The sequence below is a fragment of the Zingiber officinale genome, chromosome 8A, assembly GCF_018446385.1.
Source record: "Zingiber officinale cultivar Zhangliang chromosome 8A, Zo_v1.1, whole genome shotgun sequence".
Classification (NCBI taxonomy): domain Eukaryota; kingdom Viridiplantae; phylum Streptophyta; class Magnoliopsida; order Zingiberales; family Zingiberaceae; genus Zingiber; species Zingiber officinale.
Window position 1 is genome coordinate 75,788,375 of NC_056000.1, and position 16,600 is coordinate 75,804,974.

Consider the following 16,600-nt stretch of genomic DNA (forward strand, 5'->3'; position numbering starts at 1 on the left):
ATATGTTTTGAAGGAAAAGACGAGGCAGTTTTGGTACTGGCACATGGATCTCCCTCCAGTTGGGGACCTTTTTAACTCTCTGCTTCGTCACTTGTGTACCAACTTCCTGTTGCTCGATCTTGGCATTCATGTGGTTCACCAGCAACATGTCGACTCCTGATACTTCAACCAGCCACTGGCCAGGATGTTTGCAGCACTCATCACAAAGGTCTAGTTTCTACATGAGGCTTCCATCAGCTTTTATAACACTCCACTGTTCTTATTATTATAGAAACATAATTTACCATTACTTGAGAAGTCTCCTCTAAAGGGATACATAGAAGAACTTGCCATTTCTTTGCATCACAGTAAATGTCAGAAGCAAAATGGCCATACTGTAATCCTCACGTTAAGTACATTTCTAGAAACACAACTAATAACCAATTAGTTCCAACTTTCAGACTCATGTTACATATGTTACACAATGTTGGCTACAAACAACACAGGATGATGCCAACTTGTTAGTGTGCACGGTCTATCTGGGTCAAGAATAGAGCATCTTCAATCTCTTTGCAGCATGAACAAAGCCGATAATAACCTGCAACTCATCCAATTGCTTCATGGGCAATCAACAAGCAATTGGGTTCAGAGAGCATTGTCATACTGAATTCTCTTGCATTAAGTCTAAGGGTATAGAAGTGAAGTGATATGCAAAAGGTTACCTGTGACATAAAATGCCTCTGGACTATATCAACTAGCTGCTCTTTAGAGGGTTTACGACATGCACCAACCTGATGCTGATACATGGACATAGATTTTTTTTTTTTAAAAGTTAGAAAATACTAAACCATCATCTAACTGAAAAGGTACCGAGAACAATCAACTCTGCATAGTTTTGAAACATACAAGATTAAAATGATGCCAATATCTCCATAATGCCCTTGTCTCTAGTTTGCTCAGGTCAACTGTCTGCGCCAAGCACATAAACCATCTCTTCTTAAGATGTATCAGAGAGTGTAATATAACATGCATCTTGACTGTAAGGTTCAAATAACCTTACAACCCAAAGGACAAAATTCGTAATGCACATGACAAGCACACATTTCAGGAAGTATCTGTTAGTGAGTTTTACCAGTGTACCCCTAGAAGATGAAACAGATCCCTTGTGTGAATCACAAGAATGAGATCGACTGAAAGATTTGTTAGAAGATCCCTTGTGATGTCTAGCCCTCATCTTGTGTGGCTTTGTTGTTTTCATATCACCTGATGCTGCAAAATGTTATCCTAGTAAAATTATGTTCCACCAACGTAAAAAAATTGAGAACCTTTTAGATCTGATAAAATCTGCATAAGATGCTTGTGCAAAAAAATGTCCTGCTGCACAACATTTATGTTTTTTGAAAGAAAGTAGCATTGCTATTATGATGTACCAACATAAGCATCACTTTCAGAAGCTTGGATACTGCATTTTTAAGTGACCAAATAAACTACAAAAATCAACATTAGAGATGCCTATACGATAATCGCAGAGCAATGATATGCTCAAGGAAAAAAACTCAAGGAAAAGCTCAAGGATAGACACATAAAGTCATGGCCCACCATTTCACTTTTTGTGGGCCCCATCACTTTATGTGTCTATCCTTGAGCTTTTCCTTGAGTTTTTTTCCTTGAGCATATCATTTTTCATAATCGCATGACTGAGTTTCTTTTCACAATTTATGGTGCATAAATGTTCATCCAGATTAGCTAAAGGGCATGTTAACTAATATGAGAAGCAGAAAATCCCTGTTCTCCAAAATCAGTCTAGCAAATAGAGTTCAGAAAATCTTACTCCTACAACAGATAGACTACCCCATCACTTTGCGACAGAAAAGTTCTCCTGTACAAAGCATAAAGAATCAAGTAACAGGGACAAGGGAAAAGGTTAGACATACCCAACTGAAGAAAAAATAAACTTGCGAAAGGCAATGAGCTTTTTTTTGCTGTTTGCAAATGAAGTGGACTCACTTTCTTTTAAAGATAAATGGTTAAAATGGAATTTGAACTTGATTCCAAAATGGTTTTCAGTAATAACTAATCCCTTTGCAAGCAGAGTGTGAGCTAGTGCTACCAGCTCCTTGAAGAGAAATTTGAGAAAAGAACTTATTACAACGATCTGATCATATACATTTGTCGATACTGGGCAAAGAGGTTTTAAGTCAGATAATTAACTTCAGACACCCAACAAAAATCTTACCCATATCTGATCCATTCCATTCACATTCAGTCTCATCATCTTCCTCATGTCCAGTGGGAGCCTCAACAACGCTAAGGGCATTTCTTTGCAGTTTCACTTCAATGCCATTAGTAAGGACCTGTAATTTTCAAAGTTGGAATAGAAATCATATGCTAGCATCACTGAGGCTAACCCTATGTTAGCCAAAATAATGTAAATGGAAACCTAACATGAGAACAATCATTAACAATTTACAATATATTCATGCATGAAATAAAAAAAGGAATCAGCATGGATTTAACACATAGCCTCAGTATTTCATCCAATGAAAATGAGATAAATGCATTGAATTAACAATCAGGCTTGAGAACAGTATTTTGGCCATGTTTGTAAAAGGAAGCAACAACCCAGAATAAGCTGAATATGTTATCTATCCACTACAGAAATATGAGTGTCATCCGAGCATTAAAAATTTCTCAAGTAATGACAATCGATCCTTGTACATCAACCGAACAAATCTGATAATCTTTTAGTCATGTCAGCATTTCCACATCTATGTTACACTATGCCTAAAATCACATCGTGCAAATTAAATAGGTTAGAAAGTAGAATCAGATTGTGGTATGTAGGAAAGGATTCTTTAAAGGTTGGTTCCTCTGAAAACTAAAACTTGGACAGCAATAGGAATAATATTCATATTCAACGCTAGAACGAGGCAGATAACAATGTACAAAACAAACAAATTTAAACTCCATACTGAAGAATGATAAATTTAACAAGTGACATAAAAAATAAGCAACAAAACAATAAGTTCAAATTTGACATATAGGAATTCATTCAGTTCTTAATATAAGTACAATTGCCTAGGCTTTGAAATTAAATGCCATTTGAAGAAGAGAATATGAAAGAGTTTCTGGACTCTAGATCCAGTGAAGGAAGAATCTGTAAATATTTACAACATTTTATGGACAAGCTTACTATGCTAAAAAAAACTGAGATACAATTAACTCTGCCTCCTACTTAATCTGATTTATATAGCAAACATTATCAATCAGAAGTTCATGACATGTACAGTAGTATATTAGGAAGATCTTCGATCCAGGAAATAGATTATCTTGTGGTTGATAATTCCAGTGAAAAAAATTGTTGAAGGTAAATACCATTTTTCACTATATTAAGATAGTTCATGCACTGAATTACTTTACTTATCAGTAATATGTATCAAACATCACATAAATGCAACCACAAACGTCGGGGGAAAGAAGCAAAAAAGATCAAATGATCATGCTATATCAGCATCCATGCTATCAAACAACCTTTTTCCTGTCCATGGAAAACGACAGAAGAAACACACCCATCTGGATATTCGAACCTCCAAATTGAACCCCCATTGCGCGATTGTTTCCAAAGAAAAATGAAACACCCAATAGTACCGGACTAAACCCTAAAATCGACGTCAATGGTTACAAGAATTCATTTTCAACAGCACAAATTTTGCAACAAGAAGCATAAAGTCCAACGGTGATGGTACTCAAAGGAATGCAATTTACCAGCCAATGCCATCCGCCGAGGCCGACAGCCTTCTTCACGACGCCATGGAGGCCGACAAGCACCGACTTGGTGCGGTTGTTTCCGGTCACCACCACCTTGGTGTGCCTCGGCAGCAGCGCAAGATCCTCTTCACTGTTCTCCCCGAAGCTCTGCTGGCATCCGCCGCTCATTCCCGGCATCCCCCCGCCCCTTCCCTCCGACCTAATTATCCACCCAAAAGCACTCCGACAAATCGCTCGAATCAGGACGCGGCACCAAATCGGAACAGTAGATCAAGCATTGCGGCGCGACAATCAATTCATGAAGCCAAAATTTAGAGGAAAAACGAGCATGATTTGTGAGTGAGTGAGTGAGAGAGAGAGGGGGAAGCGGAGTAACGACTGCGTTTGCTTTGCTACTCCGTTGCTCGTCTTTTCTAACACAGCAATTTTGTGCGCGTCTCTTCCGGGTCGATGGATCCCGACACCCATTTGACGACCAATAAATGACACGGCGGCAGCGTGTCGTTGCTAGTGCGGGAGGGGCCCGCCACGCCTCGGATTCGAGGATAACAGTTCCTTACGGAGACCACCCGTCGTGCTATTAAATAATATCTCAAATGACCATATGGTCCTCAGTAATATTTATCATATTTTTTATTCTAAAAATACTATATAAGCAACAATTATTATAATCAATATTATTATTATTATATTAAACTATTTTTTTTAACTTGGTTAAATTATTTTCATTTGATTAAAATCATTCTATTTTAATTTTAATTAATTCTCTCTCCTCTCTCTCTCTCTCTCTCTCTATATATATATATATATATATATATATATATATATATATATATATATATATAAAGTAGTCACATATGTATCTCCATTCTTATACATATGCGTACATTCTTTATCAAATGTACTTTAGTCAATAACTTACCTTTCATACAAATCAAGTGGGGATAAGCTTTGACCAATCTCTAAGTTTTCGTCATTCATCATAGATCATAGGTCGTTCCTAGATATATATATATAACAAAGTATCATATCTGTGAGAATCTAAGGTATAATATATAAGTACTCACATATGTATCTTCATTATCATATATATCAATAAATCCTCTCGTCAAGTGTACTTTAGTCAATAACTTTCCTTTCCTACAAACCAAGTGGGAGTAAGCTTTAATCAGTCTCTAAGTCTTCGTCATTCATCATAGATCGCTCATCTATGTCATCAGCACCTAACAAGTGCACAGTCATACCCTTCATCCAAAGGTGATGTCATGTAACATACCATGCTCCATGTTGTATGTCACATCATCATGTCACATGCCACCTAACATCTGCCCATGTGTGGCACGTATGTAGCTGTTAGAGTATATACTAAAAGTCTAGCTTTTGTAAATATTTTATTTTGAAATAAAGAATCACATTGATCAAATGTCTATATTTATATGCTAAGTGTAGTTGTTCAATTAATTTATATTGTAGATAATATGGTGTGCGGTGTCACACACAGAAAATCATGTTATCAATTCCTTATAAATTATAAACAGTAGCTCACGACTAAGATGGAAAGGAATAAAAAATTGGAATAGTTATAGTATAATTTGATATTAGTTTGTCTTAACTATAAAATTACACTAGTATACTCTGAGTGTATTGAGCAGGACCATTTAAGGTAAGCTCTTTTTATACTGACTGAATAAAAGAACAAGACCTTTGTTATTATGGAAGTGTGTGCTCTTAATCCTGATATAATAACACACACATATATCTAGTATTTATTTCTTTGACTTATCAATGGGTGAGATTTCAAGTCTCCCCTTCAAGTCTAGTCTAAGGAGGTTGCAAGCTCGACTGACTAGAAACTTCTGTATTTTTATGTTTCTTGTTCCCCGATCAAATGCTCGGTTCTTGACTAGTCATCAGATTAGGGTTAGCATCATTCTCCCCTGTCCATACTCACACATCGAGAACAGGTTGCATCATTCACCATTAATGCTTAGTGTGATAGACACACATTTTATATATAAGCATGATTACCATCGCCCATCTCTAATAAATGCAGACCGTACTTTTCTGCCATATGGCATCTTCCTGTAAAAAGAATATCAGAAATGACAGGCTACTATGGAACTTCGATGCGACCTTTGATGGTTCAAATTCAATGGCTCCGATAATCTCCTCTCTCTTTCTATTCCCGATCAAACGATGCTAGCAAAGCCTCATTAGGGGTTTTAAGGTTTTGAACATTTCTTTCAACTCTTATACATTTTTCATTCTTCTCCATGATTTCTTCTTCTTCCTCGACCCTTCTTGTTGTGACTTGTGCTTGCCTAGGGGTTTCGCTTTCTCTTCATTGTAAGTCTCTTTTCCCATCTCCTCTGCTCCCTTTTCATTCTCCATCTCCTCTGTACCCATTCTTGGTCTATGGTATACCTCTATTGTCTCGGATTTCAATAGAGGGGGCGGGGATCAGATTTACCTCACCTTTGAGCTTCTTGCCGACCACCATATAATCATACTTTTGGGTCAAGATAGTCCTAACCTTCCCCTGGTTGGGTAAATTACTCTTTTCAAGGACCAAATTTTGGTCGGTCTCCGTTTTCCCTTACACCTCTTCTTCTCTAAAATTTCTCGCTATTTTCACATTCCTCTCTCATAGCTGCCCCCTAACTCCATTAGGTTGTTGTATGAGGTTGTGATTCTATTCCACCTGTACCGTGTTCATCTATGCCCCTACATCTTCCACTATGTTTATTATCCTAAGAAATTCGAATCGGGCATCTTTCTCTTCCAAGCCCGAGTGTCTTATGTTTTTTTCAACAAGATGTCTTCTTCCATCAAAGGTTGGAAGTCCCACTATTTCTACATTCAATCGATCCCTCCAATATTATTCCCAACCGACTGGCAGATAGAGACCTCCTGCGCCGGAGCTATTCAAGTATCGTGACGTGGTTGAGTATACCTTGGCTTTGAGGACTCTGACTGGCTTAAAGTTCAACATACACAAGATGCTTCTCAAGGACGCCTTGTATATCTTTGGTCTCAGTTCCATCCGATCCAAGCTGGCCGACAATTTTGGTAAGAAATTCAACACTCTTTTGATGTTACATCTAACTAATTTTCTTTTACTATTTTATAGTTGAAACAATGTGGAAGGCGTGCTTGTCTAATTCCACCCGATTGGACGACGCTGAAATGAATGAGCGTGCAGAAGCCGAGCTAGCCTTCTACAATGCTTTGTCGATTGGCTCACCCAAGGGGTTGATCGGCGAGGAGGGAACCAGCCGAGTTGTGAGCAGTGATGCAATGACTAACATAGAAGAGTTGCCACTTCCTCGACCTTCCATGGTTCCTGAGATAGTCCCTTTTGTGTCCAACACGTCCGATGTGCCTCCGCGCATTAGTTGCAAGAGACGTCGATCGGATGCACCCGCACCTCCAACTTCCCCCACTATGCCTTTCCCTCGTCCACCATCCAAACGAGGGGAGAGTTCAGCACCATCACCTCCTATGCACGAGGCCGATCCTTCTGAGCCTGCTCCTTCCACTTAGACACCAACATACCCTTCTACACAAACCGACCCCATTGCTGCATCACCAATCTCTTCTCGACCTCCTCGAAAAGAGGGCCTCGCATCTAAGATTTCCTCCATGCCTAGAACCAAGTCATCTTTGTACGGGCCTCAGTCTCGGAAGGTCAGCACTACACTTAGGCTACCTTCTCATAAATGGATCTGCATCTGAACCCCTCGCCCCTCAGCACCTCATAAAGATGAAGGGTCCCCGGTCGATAGCGTGGCACAAGTGACCGAACAGACTCCTAAAGAGCTAGCTGACCGCTTCTCCCAAAATGTAACCGGGGTACAATTTTTAAATTATTTTTCCTTTTCTCTTTTTCACTATCCCTAATCTTTCCTTTTCTTTAGTTCTGGGTGTAAGGGCTAACCTTATGTAAAAAGACGACGAAGATCAGTTGTGCCTACCGCACCCTGAAAGATTCTGTTGTGGAAATGGGGCCTTCCCAATCTCCTTTAGAGTGGCTCCATGAAGAATTGGCTTATCTGAAGGATCTAGAAGATCGAGACGACGGGCTGAATGAGTCCTCCTTGAGGAGAAGAAAGGGGACTCACCCAAGCAACCTCCATGGGAAAACATCAAAAGAAGATTCAAACTATTGAGTCCCACCTAAAATCTGAGAATGCCTGCAAAGTAAGGGCTATAAAGGACCTAGATCGGAAGAATATTGAGGCCAAAGCCCTTTCTTTGTAGCTAAAAGAGATAAAGACCAACCATTCCTTCGAGCTAGTAGCCAAAACAACTAAGCTGACCATGAGAGATCTGCAACTCGAGGAGAAATAGAAGCCTCTGGGTGATAAAGATGTCTAGCTGGCCACTAAGGACGCACAACTCGGGGAGAAGCAGCATACCCTAGGTAATAAGGATGTCAAGATGGAAGCATTAAAAGCCGAATTGACTAACTACAGGGCGGGAGAAGCTGAGCGGCTTGAGGCCTATAGAGTGGCCTATCTGCATTCTATAGAGTTCAACACTCTTCTCGGTCAATGAACTTCAAAAATATTTGGCTACAGGGCGGAAGGTGACATAAAGTAGCTTCAGGCAGCCGACCATGGACCTCCCTAAGAACTTCATTAGCCGTCAAAAGATTCTAGAAGATATTTCAAATGATGTCTTCCCATATTTTGCTTAGATTTTATTTAGTGCTCTTAGAAAAACCTTTTTTCTCAGGCATACAACAACCAAGAATTGTAAAAACTTTAAGTTATCTTGATGTAAATATTTCTTGCTTCTGTTGGAACCTTGTATGCATTGTGTTTAGTTTCGTGTACAAGTTCATGCTAGCAGGGCTTAAGTAGATGCTAAATGCTTAAGCGTACCTTGCTGATAACCCAAAGTTGGGAGTTGACTTAACCAACCAGACGACCTATGCCTCAAAATACATACGCGACCATCTGTTCAGTGTCTCTCAGCTGACTTCATCTTTGTTTCCTTATCAGTGGCTCCTTGGTGCTATGCTAACCAAGTGGACAATAAATAGATATCATGAGCATCTCATCCCTGATTGGCTTATCCGGCCAAACAACTGAGTATTGCTAAGCGTGCAGCTATATGGTGTTGGTCCCTTGTGGCCAGCTAAAGGGGGAAAAGGGGGGTGAACAGTCTGAAATCCAAAAGCAAACACCTTTTTTGAAACTTACAACTCTATTAACATAAACACTTGCATAAAAGGAATTCGGAAACTAATTAAAAAGAGAAAACAAGGCATAGAGATTTTACTTGGCTTGCAATCAGGGGATTGCTAATCTAAGACGTTGAAAGCTCACTAATATCTTTTTCAAGCGGAGAAGTCTCTTATAGCAATTAAAGCTCACAATTACAAAGATAAACTCAATTAGGATTGTTTACAAGTGTTCTGTTTAACTTCTGGAATTATGGTTGTATTTATAGCTCTGATCAAGGCACTTGGAAGGGTTCCAGGCTTCTGGGGTGGATAAAATTTTATCCACGAGGTAACAGATCACGACAGCATGCATTTCAATATTTTTTTTGGTCACCAAAATCATGCTTGTTGACTTTTCAGTTCGGGTTCTCGCTCTAGCTCTGCTTGCTTGGGGTGATTTCGGCCGTCCGAAATAGGGCTTACCCGAACCCATTTCCCGGCCTTCTCGAGCAACCTTCTACTCCGACTTCTCGTCCCTTGGAACCACCGCACGCTTTCTTTTCATCCACCAGCGTACTCTGCTCACTGGGTGATTTCGACCATCCGAAATAGGGCTCATCCGAATCCATTTTCTGGCCTTCTCGAGCAACCTTCCACTCTAGCTTCTCGTCCCTCGAAAATGTCGCACGCCTCCTTCTCGGTCACCAGCATACTCTTCCGCAGTAGCTCATCCCTCGGACGCACAGAGCTCGTCAACTCTCTCCCATGTCATCTTTCTCATTAGCTGTGTCTTTCGCTCGACCTTCTGTGCTCCTAAGTTCTTGTACATTCAGACACAGGGTATCAAAACATAACAGGACCTAACTCTAATTCTGTTGACCATATCAAAACTAACTCGGGGTACTAACAATCTCCCTTTTTTTTATGTGCATTAACCCGAGTTAAAGTTAGGATAAAAAAAACATAGAGGTAAAACAGAATTTTTTAATTTTCAAAATTAACCTTTCCTAGACTTAGTTCTCAACCTCTAAGTCTCCCCCTTTGATCACATTAAAAATAGGGGTAAGCGTAAAATGACTTGGAAATAAATTGAAACCAAATCTAAGGGATAAAAATAGTGACTAACATCCAAAAAAAAAAAAAAATCATCAAGTTTAGATTTTGAGAACCTAGGTATGTTTGTAATTTATAAACTATTTTTGGAAAAAAATAATATTAGAATTATGCTAATTTTTAAAAAAAAAAATTAAGAAAGTTTTTACTAAAGTGAAGCAAAAATATCCAAGGCTGTAAAGAATTTTAATGAAGTTATAAATTTTATATAAGCAAAAAAAAAATCATTTTTGTAAAATAGTTAAATTTTTGAAAAAAATTTTGTGAAAAATACTTTCCATGTCCAAACAATCTTGGTAATTTTTTTGAAAATATAATAGAGAAAATAAATTTTCAAGAATTGAAGTTTTGTAAAAAATTAAATATTAAAAATTTACATTTAGATAAATAATTCATAAAAAATTTACTAACGGTCAATAAATTTCAGAAAAATTTTCTTAGATAGAGAAAATAATAGAGTTTCATGAAAAAATAAAGTTAGCAAAGATAACCCTACAAAATTAATTTTAAATTGAAAATTTTGAATTTAAAAAGAAAATCATAGAAAAATAATATAGTGGTGAAAAAATTTGAAAATTTTCTATAGATGAGTATTGAATTCCTCTTTCTTTGAAAAATTAGAATCAAATTTATTTCAAAGAAAATTATAAGAAAAAATTATTTAGACAATTCTAAGCAAAAAAAATATATCAATTCAAATGTAAGACATGCATGAAAATTCAATCTAAGCATAATTTTAGAACCCAAAATAGGTTCTTTCCTACTTGATTAATTAAAAATTTTCCAGGGATATATTTTGGTGATAATTTTCTAACTTGGCCATGATGATATCATAAGTATCAGTTTAGTCCTTTATAGTTCCTAAAATTTGAAGTAGAAAAATTTGAACATGCAAAAGTTATCAACTTTTGTATTTGTTCTTTTAAATTTTTATTTTCTATTTTTAGTTTGTCGAAATCTTCTAATCGACAAGATTTAACTAAGGTTCCTTTTAATTCATTATTTTATTTTAATAATTTTTTATTATCTATTTCTAGTTTACAAGGATTTTTTGATAACATTTTTATAAATTTAAACAATTTAGTAGGAGGTAGAGATCGTATCTGACATACCTTGTCGATCTTAGAATCTGATGCTCTCTCTGTAGAGCTGTTTTCTTCTAATGTTCCTCCCCCTTCAATGCTGCTTTCTTTCGAAGACTCTCCCCCTTCATTGATGCTCATCTGGGATGAGTTTTCTGTGTCTTCAAGTAGGTATTCAGTTATAAGAGCTATCCCAATAATTTCTTTAGTCTCGGATTCTTCTGACGACAACTTGGTGTCCATCGAGGAGTTGGATTTGACTTCTTTTGGTTCTTCATAGAGCTTCAAAAACTTTTCCCAAAGTTCTTTTGCACTCTTGTATTTGCCAATTATATCAAGATCCTTAGTAGGTAGACCGCTCAGAAAGTGGAAATCTGCCTTACCATTCACCATAAAATTGTTGCATTGCTTCTCAATCCATCGATGTTCCTCAAGTTCTTTTCCTTCTTCACTTTTGGACATATCAAAACCATACTTAATTCTTAGTAAAATATTGAAATCGGTTTTAAAATATATCTCCATTCAATGTCTCCAAAACGCAAACTCCCCCTCAAATATTAGTGGGTAGATGCCAGCTCCGACCATTTCTTTTGCTTCGATTACCGGTTAGTCCTTCTGAAGCGACCCCACTCTGGTACCAATTGTTGGTCCCTTGCTGGCGACTAGAGGGGGGGGGGGGGGAATAGCCTGAAATCCAAAAGCAAACATCTTTCTTGAAACTTACAACTCTATTAACATAAACACTTGTATAAAAGGATTTAGGAAACTAATTAAAAAGAGAAAATAAGGCACAGAGATTTTACTTGGTTTGTAATTAGGGGATTGCTAATTCAAGACGTTGAAAATTCACTAATATCTCTTTCAGGTCGAAAAGCCTCTTACAACAATCAAAGCTCACAATTACAAAGCTAAACTCAATTAGGATCGTTTACAAGTATTCTATTTAGCTTCTAGGACCAAGACTATATTTATAGCCTTTATCAGGGTGGCTAAAAAAGTTTGAGGTGCCTGGGGGTGGATAAAATTTTATCCATGGTGCAATAGATCACGATAGTGCGTGTTTCGATAATTGTTCTACTCTGAGCGCCTGGAAGGATTTCAGGCACCCAGACGGTGAGGCGCCCAGGTGCCTAGACTAAAGTCAACCTACCTGTTGACTTTTTAATCCAGGTTCTCGCTTTGACTCCGCTTGCTTGGGTGATTTTGGCCGTTCAGAATAGGACTCACCCGAACTCATTTTCCGACCTTCTCGAGCAACCTTATGCTCCAGTTTCTCATCTCTCGGAACCGCCATGCGCTTCCTTCTCATCCTCTAATGTACTTCGCTCGCTTGGGTGATTTCGTCCATCCGGAATAGGTTTACCCAAACCCATTTTCTGACCTTCTCGAGCAACCTTCCGCTCTGACTTCTCGTCCCTTAGAAATGCTGCACACCTCCTCGTCTGCCAGCGTACTCTTTCACAACACCTCGTCCCTCGAACGCACCAAGCCTATCGACTCTCTCCCGTGCCATCCTTCTCGCTAGCTACTTCTTCCGCTCGACCTCATGTACTCTTAAATTCTTGTACACTTAGACACAGGGTATCAAACACAACAGGACATAACTTTAATTCGGTTGACCACATCAAAACTAACTCAAGGTACTAACACATGGTGCCAATTGAGTGACTAAATATTACAAGGGTAAGCCCCATCTATGACTTTGTGCTAAGGCACAAGAGTCTAGGACATAGGTGTGTGAGCATGCGTGCTTATAACTTAGTCGAACAGTCCAAGAGTTTGGAACTTAGGCGCTTGAGCAAGCATGCTTATAACTCAGCCAAACAATTCATTAGTCTAGAATTTAGGCATGTGAGCAAGCACACTTATAATTCGACCGAACAATCAGAGGTATGGAACTTAGGTGCGTGAGCAAGAACGCTTATAACTCGATCTAACGACATGAGAGACTAGAATTTAGACATGTGAGCAAGCATACTTATAACTCGGCTGAACATCATGAGAGTCTAGAACTTAGGCATGTGAGCAAGCACATTTATAGCTCGCTCGAATGACACGAGATTCTAAGACTTAGGCGTGTGAGCAAGCACACTTTTAACTTGATTGAATGACATGAGAATCTGGTGTAAGGATCTTGAGCGTAAAAATAAGACAAGCGCAACGGAATAAACAGTAAGATCCTTTCCAGAAGCTCCGTGCGAAGGAAACTGTATACTAGTTGTGATGAAAGTTATACCTTTGTTGAGTAAACACGAACTCCCTACAACAACTTTGTCCTCGGTGGATCTCAGCACGATCAAGTGGTCGCGCCTCTATGATATCTACATGAACACATTCTGTCTGTCTCACAAACTCACGATTTGGAGAAGAACCAACTTTGTGGTGCTTAGAAGGTTCGACCAAGAGAGAATTCAGCTAAGAGGAAAATGGAGAAGATCAAGAGTCACTCATAAAAAATGAGATTAAAAGACTTTTTATATTCTTTAGGGATACCAAGAGTCTCAAGGAATTTTGATCTTCTTCCAATAATAATACCAATTAATCTCCATTAATCTACATTATCCTTTTAATGGGTTAGATTTAGTATATTAGATTAACCATGAACGAATATGTCATTAACTCAATAAGTCATTAACCTAATTAGCATAATCATCTCATAATTAGCTCTTAGGGTTAATACTAACAACCTCCCACTAGCACTAGTGCCAATCACTATAAAGATGTCATCACTTTAGATTAACCCATTATTCTTAAGGTCTTTAGTATTTTAGTCAAACTAAAATAGACTCATCTACACACCAATATGTTTTTTGTGTGTGACCTAATAAGTTCTTGTAACATTGGCAATGGTGACCCAATAGGTTTTCATAACGTTGGCAATGGGGCACCTCTACCCCTTGCAAGTCCTTAGGGCTAAAACTGATCTCTATCTCCTGTGTCTGCTCTCGGCTACACTTGGCTGCATGAATATCCAGTCGGCAGGCATGTCACTTTATGGCCCAGTTAGAATATCTGTCAGTTGGGTCGCTCGCTATCATGCCTATATCTCCCCGAGCGGCATTGCCATAATTTTCTTTTTCTCTGGTCGATTGGCACGGCTTCTCGGCAGGTGCCTGAGCCAAGGATCGGTTGTTTCATTATTGGGGTCACTGTTGGTTTCAATCGCCATTCCCAGAGCCTCTCCCCGGTGGTTCGCTTGGTCGTTGATAACATTGATTGTTGGGAGATGGCGAGCGCTAACGAAACCCTTAGTTGGTTTCTCGGCGCATCACTTGGTTATACTGGTAACAGTCTTTAGTATTGCGGGATCTTGACTGATAGTAAGTACAAAATTACAGGGTCCATCGGCGAATCTCAAGAAACCACGTCTGCTTGGCTTCCACATGTTGGACTATACTCAACCTTTGCTTGTGAGGATGTGGTGGATGACCTAGTCAGAGTCCTTTGTGTGGAAGAGGAGGTAGAGGGGCTCGACGCTCTGAGGTAGGGGCAAGAGCAAGCACAACCACCTTCTTCTTCTGAGCAAGCTGTGCCTCCTCCACATTGATATACTTGGTTTCCCTTCCTAGTAGATGGTCGAAGTTTCTAGGTGGCTTCTTGATCAGGGACCTAAAGAAATCCCCATCTATGAGCCCTTGGGAGAAAGCGCTCATTAGAATCTCTGAAGTAATGGAGGGGGTGTTCATGACCATTTGGTTAAACCGCTTGATGTTGATAGATCGTTTGAAGCGATAGAGGGGGGGCTCCTTTTAAAAACTATTTCTTTTCTTTTATATAAAAGTCATGCAACGGAAATAATAAATGAGACAAGGTTATTTACTTCGTTCGGAGTCTAGCTCGACTCCTACTCGAAGGCTCACGGTCCTTGACCGCACCGGTGAGCAAGACACTATAATCATTCTTTCCAAAATTCTCGGAAAGAAGTGAATCGTACAATGGAGCAAGATAGTAACACACTACTATCTTGCTTTAAAAGAAATTACAATGCAAGCTTTAATTAAAATATACCGACAATGAAATTGTAGATGGAGCTTAGGTCGGCACTTTAGGATGCAGTAGCTTGCTGAGCTGATGAAGACGAGTTGTTCACAGAGCAGGAATTTTTTATCAGAAAAGTTGTATTCACGCTTCTGGCTTCGACCATGTTTTATAAGAATTTTGGACGTTCGGTCGACCGATCCCTCTGTTCGGTCGACCGAACCTGCTCCCTTCCATTCTGGCTGAAGTCCGAAACTGACTCAATCTTTTGCATTTACTGATCTTTAATGGTTGGTCGACCGAACTGTCAATTTCCCTATTCGTCGAAATCTGCAGAAATCTTCATTAATGGTGCAAGTAATTTTGATTGGATCGGTCGATCGATCCCTAAGTTCGGTCGACCGATCAGCCCTTCTTTCCTTTTTCTGCTAATCGGTGCTGATGAACTGGCTAGACTGAGTCATCATGGTTCGGTCGACCAATCTTACGGTTCGGTCGACCGATCAAGCTTTGATTTGACTTGGACTCAGTTTGATCTGAACTGATCTCTGGTCTGAGTTAAGCTGGTTCGGTCGACCAATCCTCCTGTTCGATCGACCGATCAGGCCGAATATGCAAAACAGAGTTTAAACAATATTCCTGCAAAACAAGTGTTAGCACAGTAATATAATGCATGAGTAATATAGACAGTAGAACTGTCTTGATCTCAACTTGGAAATCTTCCCGGTTTCTTCAGTTGGATCAGCGACCTAAGGTTGTTCCCTTCGGGAACCCGACCTCACTGTCGCTCCTCCAGTTTGTTTACCTCAACCCACCTGCCAAACTCTGATCCTCCAGATCTAGTTTGGACTTTTCACTTAGCCTTGATTGGCTCCCCAGGACTTTCCTTCAATATTCAACCCTCCAGACCTCTCGATCATACCACCAAGCATTGGGTCCCCTTGACCTGCTTGGATTTGCACCTGGGTTCCACAATCTGCTAAGACTTTTCTGCCTAGCCTCCAGCTAGGACTTTCCCGATTGAGTAAACATCCTGCACACTCAGTCAACTTGTTAGATCATAAGACTTAACTTGAACCTTTGACAACATCAAAACTCAGGTTTGATTCTGGTGCAGCTTGTACCAATAATCTCCCCCTTTTTGATGTTTGGCAATCAAGGTTCAAAGTTAAGTTTAAAAATATGCAACAAGTAAATAAACAAGCATAAAAATATGCAATAAGTAAATAAACAAGCAATTTAACTTTTAAGTTTTCCCTTTGAGTTAATTAACTCCCCCTGAATTCACTATCTCTCCCCCTTTGACACACATCAAAAATAGGGGCAGAACCAAAAACCAAGTAAATTTTGAAAAGACTTATCAAAGAATTTACTAATATTTAGAAAAAAAACATTAAAAATATACTAAATCAAGAATTTCAAAAACTGCATGTTGAAAAGAATAAATTTTGAAAGATATTTTGAAAATTAAAATATTTAAAGTTTTGAAAAGAATAAAAGTTTAAAACAA

General features: G+C 38.9%; 1 protein-coding gene across 1 annotated transcript; it reads right to left on the minus strand.

Moving 5' to 3' along the window:
* Positions 1 to 265: 265 nt before the first annotated feature.
* LOC122009596 lies at positions 266 to 4,210 on the minus strand. The gene is made up of 6 exons (XM_042565812.1): positions 3,745 to 4,210; positions 2,216 to 2,333; positions 1,112 to 1,248; positions 886 to 948; positions 702 to 776; positions 266 to 595 (listed from the first exon to the last, which is right to left on the minus strand). The coding sequence occupies exons 1-6, from the start codon at positions 3,922 to 3,924 to the stop codon at positions 524 to 526; spliced, it is 645 nt and encodes a 214-aa protein (XP_042421746.1). The 5' UTR covers positions 3,925 to 4,210; the 3' UTR covers positions 266 to 523.
* Between the last annotated feature and the right edge of the window lie 12,390 nt (positions 4,211 to 16,600).